The 16,810-nt window shown below is 38.1% G+C and overlaps 1 protein-coding gene across 5 annotated transcripts in view; it reads left to right on the plus strand.

Annotated features, from left to right (window-relative positions):
* GABRG1 (gamma-aminobutyric acid type A receptor subunit gamma1) overlaps positions 1–16,810 on the plus strand; it is an 85,496-nt gene that overhangs the window by 22,830 nt on the left and 45,856 nt on the right. For all 5 annotated transcript variants that reach the window (XM_084625560.1, XM_084625558.1, XM_084625559.1 and 2 more), the window contains exon 2: positions 13,288–13,436. In XM_084625560.1, the coding sequence (XP_084481686.1) occupies positions 13,288–13,436 (149 nt within the window). The remainder of the gene's footprint in view (positions 1–13,287; positions 13,437–16,810) is intronic.

Here is a 16,810-nt window from a genome sequence, read left to right on the forward strand (position 1 = left end):
AAGTTATAATTTCTTGTGTATAACAGAATATCTGGTTTCTGTGAATTCAAGAACTAAACTATAGGAAATGCTATTCAAACCTGAAGAGTTGGGGTACCTTGACACTGCACTACCATCTGGGTGACCAGTCACGAGGACTCAACAGCATTATGTACAGATGTATTATCTCAGCACAAACTTGGCAAAGCAATGTCAATTGAACTTAAATCATATCTAACTCCTCCCCGTTTCTGTAGCATCACCTACAAAAATCATTGTTTGTTTTTTTTAATTACAAAGTATAAACAACCATCTTGACTTTAGCAAAGCTTTTGATACGGTCTCCCACAGTATTCTTGCCAGCAAGTTAAAGAAGTATAGATTGGATGAATGGACTATAAGGTGTATAGAAAGCTGGCTAGATTGTCAGGCTCAACAGGTAATGATCAGTGGCTCGATGTCTAGTTGGCAGCCAGTATCAAGGGGCTCGGTCCTGGGGCTGGTTTTGTTCAACATCTGTATTAATGATGATGGGATGAATTACACCCTCAGTAAGTTCGCAGATGACGCTAAGCTGGGGGAGAAGTAGATATGCTGGAGGGTAGGGATAGGGTCCAGAGTGACCTAGATAAATTGGAGGATTGAGCCAAAAGAAAAGTGCATAGTTTTGCACGTAGGAAGGAAGAATCCCATGCACCACTACAGGCTGGGGATCGACTGGCTAATCAGCAGTTCTGCAGAAAAGGACCTGGCGATTATAGAGGACGAGAAGCTGAATGTGAGTCAGCAGTGTACCCTTGTTGCCAAGAAGGCCAATGGCATATTGGGCAGAAGATCAAGGGAAGTGATTATTCCCCTCTATTTGGCACTGGTGAGGCCACACCTGGAGTATTATGTCAACTTTTGGTCCCTCCACTACAAAAGGGATGTGTAGAAATTGGAGAGTCCAGCGGAGGGCAATGAAAATGATTAGGGGGCTGGGACACATGACTGACAAGGAGAGGCTGAGGGAGCTGGGGTTATTTAGCCTGCAGAAGAGAAGAGTGAGGGGGGATTTGATAGCAGCCTTCAACTACCTGAAGGGGGGTTCCAAAGAGGATGGAGCTTGGCTGTTCTCACTGGTGGCATATGACAGAACAAGAAGCAATGATCTCAAGTTGCAGTGGGAGAGGTCTAGGTTGGATATTAGGAAATGTTATGTCACTAGGAGGGTGGTGAAGCACTGGAATGTGTTACCTAGGAAGGTGGTGGAATCTCCATCCTTTGAGGTGTTTAAGGTCTGGCTTGACAAAGCCTGAGGTCTCTTCCAACCCTAATATTCTATGATTCTATGATCTAACTGCACTTAAGCCATTGACTTGTGAGTATGCCTTAACAGAATAACCATGTTGTCATGTCAGTTCCCAGTGGCAGAGAGGAGTGGTGATAATAAATAGCGATGTTTATAATGCTGAAGGGAAGCTTCCAGTGTAGGATGGTGTAGAGGAGACACAGAAACTTAGTTTTATTTAACATTAATGACCATAGGAAGGAGTAAACAATGCATTGCGTCAGTCAGAAGATAAAACTAAAGTATTGGTCCTGCAAAGTTTTACGCACATGAGTACTTTTATGCATGTAAGTAGTTCCAATGAATTCAATTAATCTACTTGCCTGTGCAAAGTTAGATTTGTGTAAGTGCTTGAAGGACCAGGGACTAAATTGATAGTAGCTGTGAGGACACTGAAATAATACTAAAGGACCTTGGGAGACTAGAAGTGTTGTCAGGAAATAGCAAGATGAAATTTAAATGGCAAAAATGCCAGGTAATATATCTAAAAGGAGAGGGGAAGCATATCTAGCACTGTATTTTGGATTCCTCACATCAGTGCAATGGCAGAGATGAATTCAAGTATTTTTTAAAATTCAAGAGGTTCTTTAAAATATGTTTTATTCATAGATTTCTAAAGTAAGAAAGCTCCATTATGATCATGTACTTTGACATCTTAGATAACATGGGCCACATAATTTCACCCAATAGTTTCTGTATCAAGCCCATGACTTCTGTTTGAGCTGTAGCATATGAGAAATATATCCAGTCTTCAGTTAAAGACTGTAAAGTATAGCAAATTTACTGTGTCCCTAAGTAAGTTGTTCCAAGGTTAATTACTTTATTTTGCTGTATTTCTAGTTTGACCTTGTCTAGGTTCAGCTTCCAGCCATTGGATCTTTTTATGCTTTTTATTCTAGATTAAAGAACTATATGTTACAACCGGTCCCAGTCCTCATCTCTGGATGGTCTCCAGTTTGTTCTGAGTAGACCTGACCACTGGATCCCACATGCTTCTCACCTTCCCGTCCCCCGACTCTGGGTAGTGACTATTCACTGTTTCTAACTCTGGGTCTCAGACACAGTGTCAGGTGTAGACTCCACATCTGACACACTTCCTTGGGATATGGTCAGGGGCTCCAGAGCCCATCTGCCTTAAACCTTAAAGGCAAAGTTTCAACCCACCTGAGCCCTTAGTTGCTCATATACACTCTCTCAGATCCACCTCACTGCAGGCACTCCCAAGTTCTTAATTAACTACTTCAGGAACAACATGGCAGGCAAGCAAGGAATACAGGCTAAGCAAAGGAATTTCTTAACCACCTTTACTTTTATTCTCAAGAAAGTACTAGAGAGTTACAGATTTATGCAAACTAACATACTGAAACACAGCCTCGTTAGTGTCACATCACTTCCGAGAGTCTGAGGTCTGGTCAGCATTTCAGGCAAGGCACTGTCCTTCTTGCCTTCTCCCTCTCTACAGCCAGGTCTTCTGGCATAAGAACGTGTATGGCCCCTCTTGCTCAAAAAGCCCCCTCCTTAAGTACAGTCTGCTCCTTTTTGCCCATGTGCTTCATCTGGGAAATTCCAACCTCTTCTTCCAGTCTTGTTTCTGTGTAGAGAGTCCATTTGCCCATGATGATGGGCCAGTACTTGAAAGACCATCAAAGTTGGTGGTCCTAGATTGCTCTATGATGGTTTCTCAGCCATAGACATTCAACTAGGTGTCACACCCCAAATAATAAATGAATGTTATAATCTAAAATAGAAGGATACACTACAAAATAAAGGTCACAGTGAAGGTTACAAACCAAGATGGAGGTTGCAATACAAAACGGAGTTCACAATTTGATACAAACACTTTGTCACACTGTGTACTGTTTGAAATCTTTTCCAATAATAGGTAGTTGTAAACTATGATGACGTAACTCCTTACTTTTTTTGGATAAACTAAATAAACTGAGCTTCTTAAGTATCTCACTATAAGGCATACTTTCCAGACGCCAAATCATTCTTATAGCTCTTTTCTGGACCCTTTCCAACTTGTCAACATCCTTCTTGAAGTGGGCACACTAGAACTGGACATATAGAAGTAAAACCACCTCCCTATTCTCACTTGGTATTTCTCTGATCATGTATCCAATGCTTGCATTCACCCTTTTAGCTACAGCATTGCCTTGGGAGCTCATGTCCAGTGGTTATCTACCATGACCCCTTAAGTAATTTTCAGTGTTGTTTTCTTGTGTGCCCTACATTCTTTGTTCTTAGATGTATGATGTTGCATTTGGCTATATTAAAATGCATGTTGCTGAAATGGCCTCACTTTACCAAGTGATCCGGGCTAATCACTAATAACTCATCTGCCCCTATCCGTAGTTGCCAGTCCACCAATTTTTGTGTCATATGCAAATTTTACAAGCAATGATTTTATATTCTTTTTCAAATCACTGATAAGGCTATTGAACAGCATTGGGCCAAGAACAGATCCTTAGTGGTCCTCACTAGAACCACTCTCATTGGATGAAGATTCTCCATTAACAAGTACTTTTATCTTGCTTATATGAAACCCCCAGAAGATGTGATCCTGTTCTGGACAACATAAATTTCAGATACACAAGGATTTACTATACTTCTAACTTCATGTCTTCAGCATTCATGGAATATTATATCCTTTCTCTATACCTTTTTCCCCTTCACAATTGTAATTACTTAGACTATGTAATTACCTAGGGCTATCCTTTTATCTTGGGTCCTCTGATGATTCTCCACTTATTTATCCCTGTTTGGCTTGGGTGGGTAGTTCCATACAGAGTGTAGAGTTTGTTTACATTTAATTACTCAATTAATTGCAGGATCTGCCCAAAAAAGCAGAAAAATTAATTACTGCAAAAATCAGAAGGACCTTTCAACCTGACTCATGTGTAGTTGATATCAGAAACTTCAGAAGGCTATCAAAGCATTAGAAGACTTGCCAATCCATATTTCTCTGTTTTTCTTATATTCACTTGAAATAAGTTTTCCTAAGCAGGATTTGAGAGGGCACACTCCTCATTGTCAATTAAATACTTTTGATGACTACTTTATTCATCATGCTAGGATAGATATTTTTTTTCTGTTTGCATGATATATATGTAAAATGGGCAACATTGTTAAGGCTTCAGATCACTTTTAAATTGATTTGGGTACTTCAGCTCCTGAACAAAGCTTTTCAAGAGAAATCAGAACATACATGGTAAAAAAGAAGTGGTCATTACGGAATGGCTCTGCTACATTTAGTCCAATGATAATTTCAGTTTAAAGTTTTAAAGCTGCTTAAACCAATAGCAATAATAACCATCAGAGGTCAATTTAAAATTTATTACAGACAGTATCCACCTAAAAATATATGTAAAGCAGGAGAGAGCAATGTATAACTTCCTCGGAACATCATTTAAATGGAATATCTTTTAGAATCTATTCTTCCGTGCGTGACTTTGTTCACAGATTCAACCAAGATTTTATGAAAGAACTAGTGAAACTGGAACAGTGAATATTTACTCGAAGAGATGACAGACAATGTCCTTGTTAAGTACCCAGAGATAAGTTTGGTTGTACTGAAAGTTCAGTTACCTATGTTCAGATAGACTTTGTTATGCAAGCATCACAGATGTTGAAGGTCATTTAATCAGAAATATAAGAAAACTGTTTCAAGTGAAGATCTTGCTGTGACTAAAACTTAAATTGCTGAGCTTATTATTTGTGGGAGAATATTTTTAATGTCCTTTGGAGATATATTGCTAATCTGTGATGAATCAGAAGAGGCTTGATCACCTTGGCATACCCATTAAGATACTGCAAGCTTGATTGCCTGGGCACTTAAAAAAATTGGCAAAGGATTTCATTACACAGAATGATTGAAAGATAACTGAAAGGGTTTCTATTAGGGAGCTGAGTGTTTTTGATTTTGAAACAAAGTTTTTAATATTTAATGTTAAACAATTTTTTGTATCTAGTATATCCTCTAAAACCTCAACCATTCCTCCTGCTCAATAAAAGTGCTTCTGATTTCTGTGTACAATATGTTTTAACAGTATATTCAGATTTCCTCTTCCTTTAAATTTTTCTACTGCCTTAGGGCCAGATTCTTACATTGTAAAGCACTGTCTGCAAGTCTGCAAGCAGTCTTGTTTGAAATTATTGGATCCGCTTGGGGAGGCAATGTGAAAAAGGGTGGCAGAACTGATTATTAGAAGTTACATGTTTTGAGCAGAAAAAGGCTAGTTATATTCAGAACATTTCTAAGGCCTTTATTTATTCATATACAAGGACACACTGATTAGTATTTAAATCTAACCCTAGCTTTTCATTATATTCCTCCATAACATAAAATATGTAGCCATTATTGTAAGCTCTTGTGACTTTATTGTGACACTTGTGATATTTGGGGTTCCTTTTAAATGGGTTTCCATGAATGTCTAACTTTAAGCTCATGAAGTTTTGGCTTTAAACAGAATTGTTGTCATCACATTGACAATAATGGGAGATTGCATTTGCCCTCAGCAAAATGACCTCCATGTCCTTTTATTCTTTGCAGGTGAAAGTGAGGCTGCCAGCTTCCATTGTTTCCAAAGCCAGGCTGCCACTGGAAAATGAGACTGTGGGAGCAGGCGAAAGGGAATGTTTTAGGGGATAGGACAGGAGGTTATGAGGAGTCAAAGAAATGTGGTGCACAGGAAGCAGAATGAGGGGGATGCAGGATAATGTGGGGATCAGGGAATAGAGGTAGCTGGAGGCAAATTGAGTGGAATGTAGGGGCATGAGGTTGACTAAAGAGAGCTGTTGGGGAATGTAGAGATCAGGAAGAGCCACCCCACATCCCAAGGAATGGGAGAGAGTGCATAGGGATTCCTTCTGAGTAGTAAACATGGAGGTCTGCCTCGTGTCTTTTGAACACTAGAGAAGGTAATACAGGTAATGCATCAAAAGCAACATAGAGATTACCTCATATATATGCTCCAACCTTTGAATCAAACTATCGTCTTTGATTGATCTACTCTAACATACTTTCTAAGAATGCCTCTCTCTCTTCCCCCCCACCCCCCAATACGGTTAGTTCTCCAATTGCAGCCACAGAGGTGGGAAGTTCTCTGGATTAAGTACTCATTGCAATGAAATAATACATATTTACTGATGAATAATATTTTTGTATATCCAGGACTCCCAGCTTTTCTCTAACCCCTGGAAGGTATAGTTGGTCCATTTTGGTTTCATATTTGCCCTTAATGGGCTTCGGATCAGGTCCTGTTGATGATGTGACCTTTGGCCAATTCATCCAATTTCTGAAGCCTCATTACCAGGCCATGAAAAAGAAATTCTTTATAGTATAGGACCATTTACAATGCTCTGGAGTAGGATAGTGGCTGTTCAGGTGTCTGACCAGCTGGAAGCCTTATCTGGAAGGCTTATCAATAGAGCCTTATTGTATATATGTAAAATATCCCAAACTGTATCATTAGTCAGGATGGTTATTTGCCATAATGAAAAGATGAAGAAATCATAACTTTGTCAAGGCAAAAAGGCAAAATCACATTTTTAATTAAAAAGAAACAAAGTAATGGAAGACAAAATTCTAATTAATACAGTCTAGATTACACAGGAGGCTGAGACAGAACACAGTGGGAAGCCCTAAAAGGAATAACTAGTGTTGTGTTATATGATTGGCTCACCTGTGTGCAGCATGGAAGAAGGGTTTTACCTAGTGGGACTATAAATGAGTAACAAAGTGTGTGTGTGTTGAACACTGGAGCTGTTAATTTTGTTAACTTAATTTGTTACTCCTGTGAATCTTGTTCTTGTAATGATTTTTATTTAGTGGATACATTCACACTCTTTTTCTGCTTTATAACCACAAGGCCTTTAAGGATAGAGCACACAGGAGGCAGGTCTTGCTGTTACTTACTTCAAGGTTCTGTTAAATATATTTGGGCTCTGGCCATATCTTTAGTTATCTCTAAATGATTATGCATTGTGAAGCACTGGCTTTCCCCTTTCCGGTCTGCCCAATCTGACTGCACTGACACTGCAGCCTCTGCCAGCCTATCGAGCAAAGGAACAGAACCAAGACTGGGTCTTCTTAATGTAGTTGTACTCTGGTGTCTGCTGATCACACAAACTGTTCCTTTTGTCTTCAACGTTCTCCTTGGTTCATTCATATCTAACCAGTATCAAATGTCCCAGGTATATGGAGGTGGAATGGGGGATGTGTTATGAATACCAACGTAGTGACTTCAGTAGACTATTAATAGATACTGAAGTACAGTAGAACCCCAGAGTTACAAACTGACCAGTCTACCACACACCTCATTTGAAACTAGAAGTATGCAATCAGGCAGCAGAGCAAAAAAAAAAAAAAAGAAAAAAAAAAACCCAAAAAGCTCCCCAAGTACTGTACAGTACTGTGTTAAATGTAAACTACTACCCAAAAAAAGGGAAAATTTTTTAAAAACCTTTTTGACAAGATAAGGAATCAGTTTCTATGCTTGTTTAATTTAAATTAAGATGGTTAAAAGCAGCATTTTTCTTCTGCATAGTAAGGTTTCAAAGCTGTATTAAGTTAGTGTTCAGTTGTAAACTTTTGAAAGAACAACCATACCATTTTGTTCAGAGTTACGAACAACCTCCATTCCCAAGGTGTTCGTGATTCTGAGGTTCTACTCAGTGCAATGAAGGGGTTAACAATGGGCTTTGACTAAAGGTAAGTGCAATGCTAGTAGTTCTGTTCAAAGCAATAGTGAAGTTAAGTGCAAATTTCAGCTCTTTTAGAAGAGTGTTGACCTGAAATGTTGACCCAGTTCTGACCACCTTACTGACATCTCATCATAACTTTTTATTATAAGTATTATTCTGTGTTAGGAAGGAAAGCAAAGTCTCCAAGTTCATAAAGTCATAGGGAACACTGTACACTCCCCTGTGGCTTGTGCACTATTAGTTCCCATTATCCAGAAATAAAATTTCTTATCAACCACAATTAATCATTTAATTCATTTATGAAAACTCTAAGGTCACTTTATCTAAAACGTTTAATCTTTATGGTCATTGATTGCGTTTAGGCACTTACATTTATAGGGTGCATATAATCCCTGGTATGGTACCTAACCGTACTTATGCTGTATCTGGCAGAAGGAGCAATATCACTGCTCTATTTTTTATAATTCATTGCATAACCTGACAAATGTTAATTACAACTTAAAGCTCATCTGATTATTTCCCCTCATATTAAAAGTAGAACAAAGACCTATGATATTAAAGTCTAAAGATGAACATGCTGCCTGATGCTGAAAAGACTTACTCAGTCATTAGTCACTTATGCTCAGGGATTTATTAGTCATGGTAATGTCTCTAATTAGTTGGAGGGTATAAGCATAATTAGGGCACTTTTTATCTAATTACAGTTAACCATATATATGTAGTTACTGTTCAGTTTATCATCATAGCCACTGTAATAAAAACCTCTGTTTAGAAATGAAATTACTTTTTATTTATGGCAAGACTTATTTATGCTCCTTCAAGTTTATTTTTATTTTAAAAGAATTCATAGTTAAGTCAAACTCAGTATCTGAAGTATAATGGGTGATAATTAGTGTAGTGCCAGGGAACAGTAAATTTTTAATGTTTGACAGTCTATCAAATTCATTCTTAATCTTAGTGCCTACAAACATTCTCCAAAGGCTGCATAGAGAGTGGATCTTGTTGAGACAAATCATATTTCTTTTCCATTACTTTACACTTACAGTAATACATAGGAGGAAAGAGATGTCATGCAGTGGAAGTACTGAAATGTTCTGTGACTGAAACTGGAAGAAAATAAATATACATAAAAAAGTAAAATTGTCTTCCCTCCATTGTTTTAGGAATGGGTAGAGTTCTAGTAGTAAGGATTGTGGCAGAAGATGGGAGTGAAGGGTGGCTTTAATATACATGAGTATTCAATAATTTATTTTTATTATGGCACAGTAATAAAAAGGTTTCTATCCCAAGTCTGCCCTTGCCAGATATTCAAGCTACAGCCTTTAATTCAACAGTTTCACCTCTATGCCATAGAAAAAATATAGCCACCCAAGAAAATGAACAAAAATACCCCTTCCTTGCCATTGGGTAGGGCGAGTATTGAGCGTTTTTAAAATATAGACCCTGGACCAATAATCAAAATAAGAAATGTGACATCTAATAAGAATCATACTCATTGGACTTATTTAAGTGAATTTGAAAAAACTGAAGGATGCCAGGATGGAATTCTTCCATCTGTTTTCCTAGTACCATATTACTGATGAATGTTGATGTTAGTAGCTTATAAAAAGTTATATTTGTATTTGTAATATAGAGTTTTGAAAGTTGAGGGGAGGGAATGTTCCCATTGGTTGGGGGGATAGTGAAATAATAAAAAAAAATATATTCTATCCTGTGTTTAATGTATAAAAGAGGTGAGTCTATGGCAGAGTACATCAAAGTACTATAATTTAGAAAAGTGCTAGAATCAGTCAGACCTTTTGGTTATATCCTTACCACTTGACCTAAAGATATAACTCCTTTAGCTATGAGTCGGTGGCTCTTAACATTGGTGTGGGAAGGTCACTAAAAGGGGACATGATCCCATTCACATCATCTCTTCCTTCAGAATTTAATGAAAAAGCACTGATGCTTAAAGAGGCTCCACTCGAGCAGATCCCTGCACCTGCATGGAGCCCTGCTGGTTTTGAGTCATTGGTAGGTGTAGGTTCTGTCTGCACGGAGTCACATTTGCAGGGCTGGAACCTTTAAATAAAAAAAGAAGAAAAGGCCTGCTCCACAGCAGTGATATCTCCATCCAATGTACATTTGTTGTAAATTCAGTCTAACTACTCATTATCCTCAATGGGAAAAGCAAAGAGAGTACAGAGCCCCTATACTTTTACTAAATTTAAGCAGTGATTAGAGTAACCAAGCAGGTATAAACAGGGACAAAACATAAAATAATAGCAATTGGTAGTTCTGAAAAGATGCATGTACAGTTGTGAGACTTCTGTTATTATTCATTTTAGTGTTCGGTATGGAATTCCACTAATGGGAATCTTTAAATAATTAATAGCTGATATTGTATCATGTCTGTACAGTACTATAGAGATGTTTAGTTCCTTAGACTTGAAAGGCATTGCATAACACTTAAGTGATTTCCACACTATTGCAGGGGGGGCTGGCAGTGACCCCTGTATCTAGGTTGCCTAACACTTTCTATTATAAAAGATTCTTACAACTTTTTGCATAGTTATTAACACCTCTGTTGTTTGCTGTAGGCCTTTTGATTTTTCCCAGGAGGCAAGCGTTGAGATCAGAGAGGTGCCTTTTGCTCATTCCATGAAAATCCATTCAGCTGTGGCTCAATTCTAAACCACTGAAAATAGCAATTTCCCTTTTGTGCCTGCTTAATTTTGGCAGCAAGCCAAACACCATGAACATTCTATGGCCTTGTCCTCACAACCGCAGCAGCAACATGTAGTGCAGTGGGACCCCCCAGGAACAGACTGAGCAGCCACAGTAGTTGTAGCAGGGAGAGGGAGGAGAAGAGAGCAGTGCGGGGCTCCCCCTGACCACCTGGACATCCAGCACATAGCCCTAGCAGCCCAGTCTTCCCTCTAGGGGCACTAAATGAGCAAAAAGGTCTTTCCGCCTCCCAAAGTGAGACACGGAACCAAGCTAACATTAATCATCGTCCGAAAGCCAACACTTTCTGTGAAAAAAAATAGTTTAGTTTTAATCCCAATTTTCAATTGGAAAAAAACATTTTTGATAGAATTTTTTCAACCAGCCCTAATTATGTATTTTGAGAAATGGTAGGAGATCGTCTGATTAAAGACTAATTTGGGATATCTATACAAAGGAGCAGAGTTAAGTCTGAGCATTCATATTCTTGCAGTGTCATTTCTTGACTTGTTTGGATACTTGACTCTATAGGCTTAATGTTCTCTCCATGTAGAACTTTTTCTTTTTGATTCTATTTTGATGGAATATAATCAAGAGGACTTGATTTATATGTGCAGAATACTTTTAAGTTAGTTTAGACATTTAGGACTTATGAACTTCGAAAATTCCCTTTAATGATTAAAAATATGCATTGACTTTTGTAATCTGTTGGTCATCATTTATAATAACACATCTTAATGGCATTAATTCACTATAGAAAAGTAAAATCTTTTAAAACTAAATATGGTATTTTTTAAATCACCTAAGTGACTTTCAGTGACGCTTGTGATCATTAGTCACTAGGATATATCTACGCTACCTTTTAAAACCTGCAGCAATGATTCTCAGAGCTTGGGCGTAAAGGCCCCTGCCTCAATATTAAAAACAGCTGTGTAGATTTCAGGCTTGGGCTGGAGCTCTGGCTCGGAAGCTCAGGCAGCGTGGTGGGTTTCAGAGACTGAGCTCCAGCCCAAACTGTAAGGTCAACTCTGTTGACAAAAACCCCATGAACCCATGTCTGAAGGCCTGGTCTCTGAGACTTGCTTCCGTGGGTTTTAAAATGCATTGTAGATGCACTCTTAGGCACTTCTGAAAAATCTTACCCTCAGAGTACAATGGAAAGCAGTAATTTTTTTAAACAGTATTGATGTGCAACTTCTTCCAAGGATAATAATATAACTCCTTTTTGTTGCCTAAATACCTTTGCTTATCTTAGCATTGAAACTATGACTTTTATGGGTTCCATATGCTGTATTATAATTAATGCTAGCCATTGTCTCTTTGTCAAGGTACACTGTATGACTCCCATAGTTACTGCTGAGACAAGGTGGGTGCAGTAATATGTTTTATTGAACCAATTTCTGTTGATAAGCGAGACAAACTTTCAAGCTTACACAGAGCTCTTCCAATAAAAGGTATTACTTCACCCACCTTGTCTCTCTAATATCTTAGGATCAACATGGCTACAACAACACTGCATAGTTACTACTATCAGTTTGATGCACTTTGATTAGAAGCCCACAGCAATTTCCTTGGGGATGAGTAACGTAGATTGCAAACATTAGCAATGGAGAAATATTTAAGTCCACACTCATTTGATTCAAATGGAGATGAAAATTACTTCCAGGCATTCGCTGGTGTTTTGGAGATCATCTGAGTGGATCTATAGACACACATTTAAGCCACTACCATTTTTCTTCTGAATCAGTGATAAATTATAAATGGCTTCTTATCTAATTGAAAGGTAGATAATAAATGGGCATGTAATTGTTTTCCTTGTGTATTTCTTCCATCTTAATAAAATGTCCTGATAACAAATAATTTGAACTAAAAGGAATAATATAGCACTCTTGCTGCTGTCTGTTTAAATGTAAATAAACTAATGACACACAACTTTTAGCTCCTAACTATGAACATTTAGTCATAAAAGAATGTATGCATTAGGAATCCTTGCTCATTGTTTGGACTAAGTAAAATAAATGTGTTCTGTTTTAGAATATTCTGAGGCTAGAACAAAGTATTACCGTATGGGAAATCTTGGTTTGGGAATCTCGTCACTGGGCACTAGGAGAGTTGGAGACATTAAGGTGATGGTTTTGATTTCTGAGGGACACCTACTCTCATGATTCACCATCCCTTAGAAAAATTAACATAGTGATTTAAATACAGCTGTTGAATTGGGAAAAGCTTAAGAAAAAGCTCAAAATAAAGGTAAAATTGCTGTCAAGATTTCATTCAACTTCACTCTATTTGTGATCTGAGTTATTGTATCTGAATGGCAAACTCTCTTCTTGACACATTCCTCAGGTGGATGAGATACTAGGTGCTCTCTGCTGCCGAAAAAAATAAGCAATAAAATATATCAATTAGGTGTAACTATGTGCTGGCATCAGAATATGTTCAAATCTTTATTCTACATAATAATTAGGTTACCATGTTTACTCTTTTTGTCATTTCATTCTTCCTGCAGAGTGTATTTTGTTTCACTGTTTTTCTTCCCTCATGTTTCATTGAACCACCCTTAGTGCTGATAAAGCAGATGATGAGGATGATGAAGATCTAACAGTGAACAAAACATGGGTACTTGCACCAAAGATACATGGTGGAGATGTCACTCACATACTGGATTCCTTACTTCAAGGCTATGACAGTAAACTTCGGCCAGATATTGGAGGTAAGTTCATCTCACATTATCGTAAATAGAAAATATGAACCAGAGAATGCAGACATTGCATGGGCTTTAATGAAATGGTGGCAAGTAGCTGTTTAAAAGTCAACTGTTCATGAATTAATGTATCAAGCTAGACAAACAGAATGTAAATAAAATGGAATATGTGAAAATAAATTTCCACTTTTTTATAGCAAGTACAATAGAAATTGTATATATATATATATATCTGTTTTTTGTACTATGTAAAGTATTTAACTTTTGAGGCTGTCATAAATATAAAGGGAAGGGTAAACCCCTTTGAAATCCCTCCTGGCCAGGGGAAAGCTCCTCTCACCTGTAAAGGGTTAAGAAGCTAAAGGTAACCTCGCTGGCACCTGACCAAAATGACCAATGAGGAGACAAGATACTTTCAAAAGCTGGGAGGAGGGAGAGAAACAAAGGGTCTGTGTGTCTGTCTATATTCTGTCTTGGCCAGGGATAGACCAGGAATTGAGTCTTAGAACTTTTAGTAAGTAATCTAGCTAGGTACGTGTTAGATTATGATTTCTTTAAATGGCTGAGAAAAGAACTGTGCTGAATAGAATAACTATTTCTGTCTGTGTATCTTTTTTGTAACTTAAGGTTTTGCTTATAGGGGTTCTCTATGTTTTGAATCTAATTACCCTGTAAGGTCTCTACCATCCTGATTTTACAGGGGGGATTTCTTTATTTCTATTTACTTCTATTTTTATTAAAAGTCTTCTTGTAAGAAAACTGAATGCTTTTTCATTGTTCTCAGATCCAAGGGTTTGGGTCTGTGGTCACCTATGCAAATTGGTGAGGCTTTTTATCCAACATCTCCCAGAAAAGGGGGGGTGCAAGTGTTGGGAGGATTGTTCATTGTTCTTAAGATCCAAGGGTCTGGGTCTGTAGTCACCTAGGCAAATTGGTGAGGCTTTTTACCAAACCTTGTCCAGGAAGTGGAGTGCAAGGTTTTGGGAAGTATTTTGGGGGGAAAGACGTGTCCAAACCGCTCTTCCCCAGTAACCAGTATTAGTTTGGTGGTGGTAGCGGCCAATCCAAGGACAAAGGGTGGAATATTTTGTACCTTGGGGAAGTTTTGACCTAAGCTGGTAAAGATAAGCTTAGGAGGTTTTTCATGCAGGTCCCCACATCTGTACCCTAGAGTTCAGAGTGGGGGAGGAACCTTGACAGAGGCAATATCAAATAGGTAACAAATTACTGCAATTCCATGTTTGTTTGTTTTTTCATTTTGCTATTTTAAATGTGATACCTTTGAGAAGAAGGTATTCCACATTGAGTGTCAAAAATCTACCCTGAAATCTGCAAATATTTATTCAAATGTTTCTACCCAGTATTTTTAGTCCTGTTGGAGATAACACAATGCAATCCGTTTCAGGAACAGGTTTAACTCAACTCACTGTTACTAAAAAGAAAAGGAGTACTTGTGGCACCTTAGAGACTAACCAATTTATTTGAGCACTCACGAAAGCTCATGCTCAAATAAATTGGTTAGTCTCTAAGGTGCCACAAGTACTCCTTTTCTTTTTGCGAATACAGACTAACACGGCTGTTACTCTGAAACCTGTCACTGTTACTACTGATTTGTATCTAATCATGGAACACAGTAATACCAGGGTACAAAATATATCAGGAGGACACAACAGGTCATGCTGGTTGGGGAGTGTCACTATATGTGGCAGAAAGTGTAGAAGCAAATGAAGTAAAAATTTTAAATGAACCAAACTGTACCATAGAATCTGTATGGATAGTAACTTCATGCTCAAATAATAAGAATATAGCAGTAGCGATATACTACCGACTACCTGACCAGGATGGTGATAGTGACTGTGAAATGCTCAGGGAGATTAGAGAGACTATAAAAATAAAAAACTCAGTAACAATGGGGAATTTCAACTATCCCCATAGTGACTGGGTACATGTCACCTCATGTACATGGATGAGATGCAGAGATAAAGTTTCTTGACACCTTAAATGACTGCTTCTTGGAGCAGCTAATCCCGGAACCCACAAAAGGAGAAGCAATTCTAGATTTAGTCCTAAATGGAGTACAGGATCTGGTCCAAAAGGTGAATATAGCTGGACATCTTGGTAATAGTGACCATAGTATAAGTAAATTTAATATCCCTGTGGCGGGAAAAATACCACAGAAGTCCAACACAGTAGTTTTAATTTCAGAAAGGGGAACTACACAAAAATAAGGAAGTTAGTTAAATAGAAATTAAAGGGTACAGTGCCAAAAGTGAAATCCTTGCAAGCTGCATGGAAACTTTGTAAAGACAACCTAATAGAGGCTTAACTTACATGTATACCCCAAATTAAAAAACATAGTAAGAGAACCAAAAAGTGCCACCATGGCTAAACAACAAAGTAAAAGAAGCAGTGAGAGGCAAAAAGCATCTTTTAAAATGTGAAAGTAAAATCCTAGTGAGGAAAATAGAAAGGAGCATAAACTCTGGCAAGTGAAGTGTAAAAACAGAATTAGAAAGGCCAAAAAAGAATTTGAAGAACAGCTAGCCAAAGACTCAAAAAGTAACAGCATTTTTTTAAAGTACATCAGAAGCAGGAAGCCTGCTAAACAACCAGTGGGGCCACTGGACGATCGATATGCTAAAGGAGCACTCAGGGACGATAAGGCCATTGCAGAGAAAATAAATGAATTCTTTGCATCAGTCTTAATGGATGAGGATGTGAGCCATTCTTCTTAAATACAAATCTGAGGAACTGTCTCAGATTGAGGTGTCATTAGAGGAGGTTTGGGAACCAATTGATAAACAGTAATAAGTCATCAGGTCCAGATGGTATTCACCCAAGAGTTCTGAAGGAACTCAAATGTGAAATTGCAGAACTACTAACTGTAGTCTGCAAAAAGAAAAGGAGGACTTGTGGCATCTTAGAGACTAACAAATTTATTTGAGCATAAACTTTCATGAGCTACAGCTCACTTCATCGGATGCATTCAGTGGAAAATACAGTGGGGAGATTTATATACACAGAGAGCATGAAACAATGGGTGTTACCATACATACTGTAAGGAGAATGATCAGGTAAGGTGAGCTATTACCAGCAGGAGAGCGGGGGTGGGGGGGGGGAACCTTTTGTAGTGATAATCAAGGTGGGCCATTTCCAGCAGTTGACAAGAACATCTGAGGAACAGCTGGGGGGGGGGAAGGGGGAGATAAACATCTTTTAAATCAGCTTCTGTACCAAATGTCTGGAGGATAGCTAATGTGATGCCAATTTTTAAAAAAGGGTTCCAGAGATGATCCCAGCAATTACAGGTCGGTAAGCTTGACTTCAGTATCGGGCAAACTGGTTGAAACTATAGTAAAGAACAAAATTGTCAGACACATAGG

Source organism: Lepidochelys olivacea (assembly GCF_965140295.1).
Source record: "Lepidochelys olivacea isolate rLepOli2 genome assembly, chromosome: 4".
Lineage (NCBI taxonomy): Eukaryota > Metazoa > Chordata > Testudines > Cheloniidae > Lepidochelys > Lepidochelys olivacea.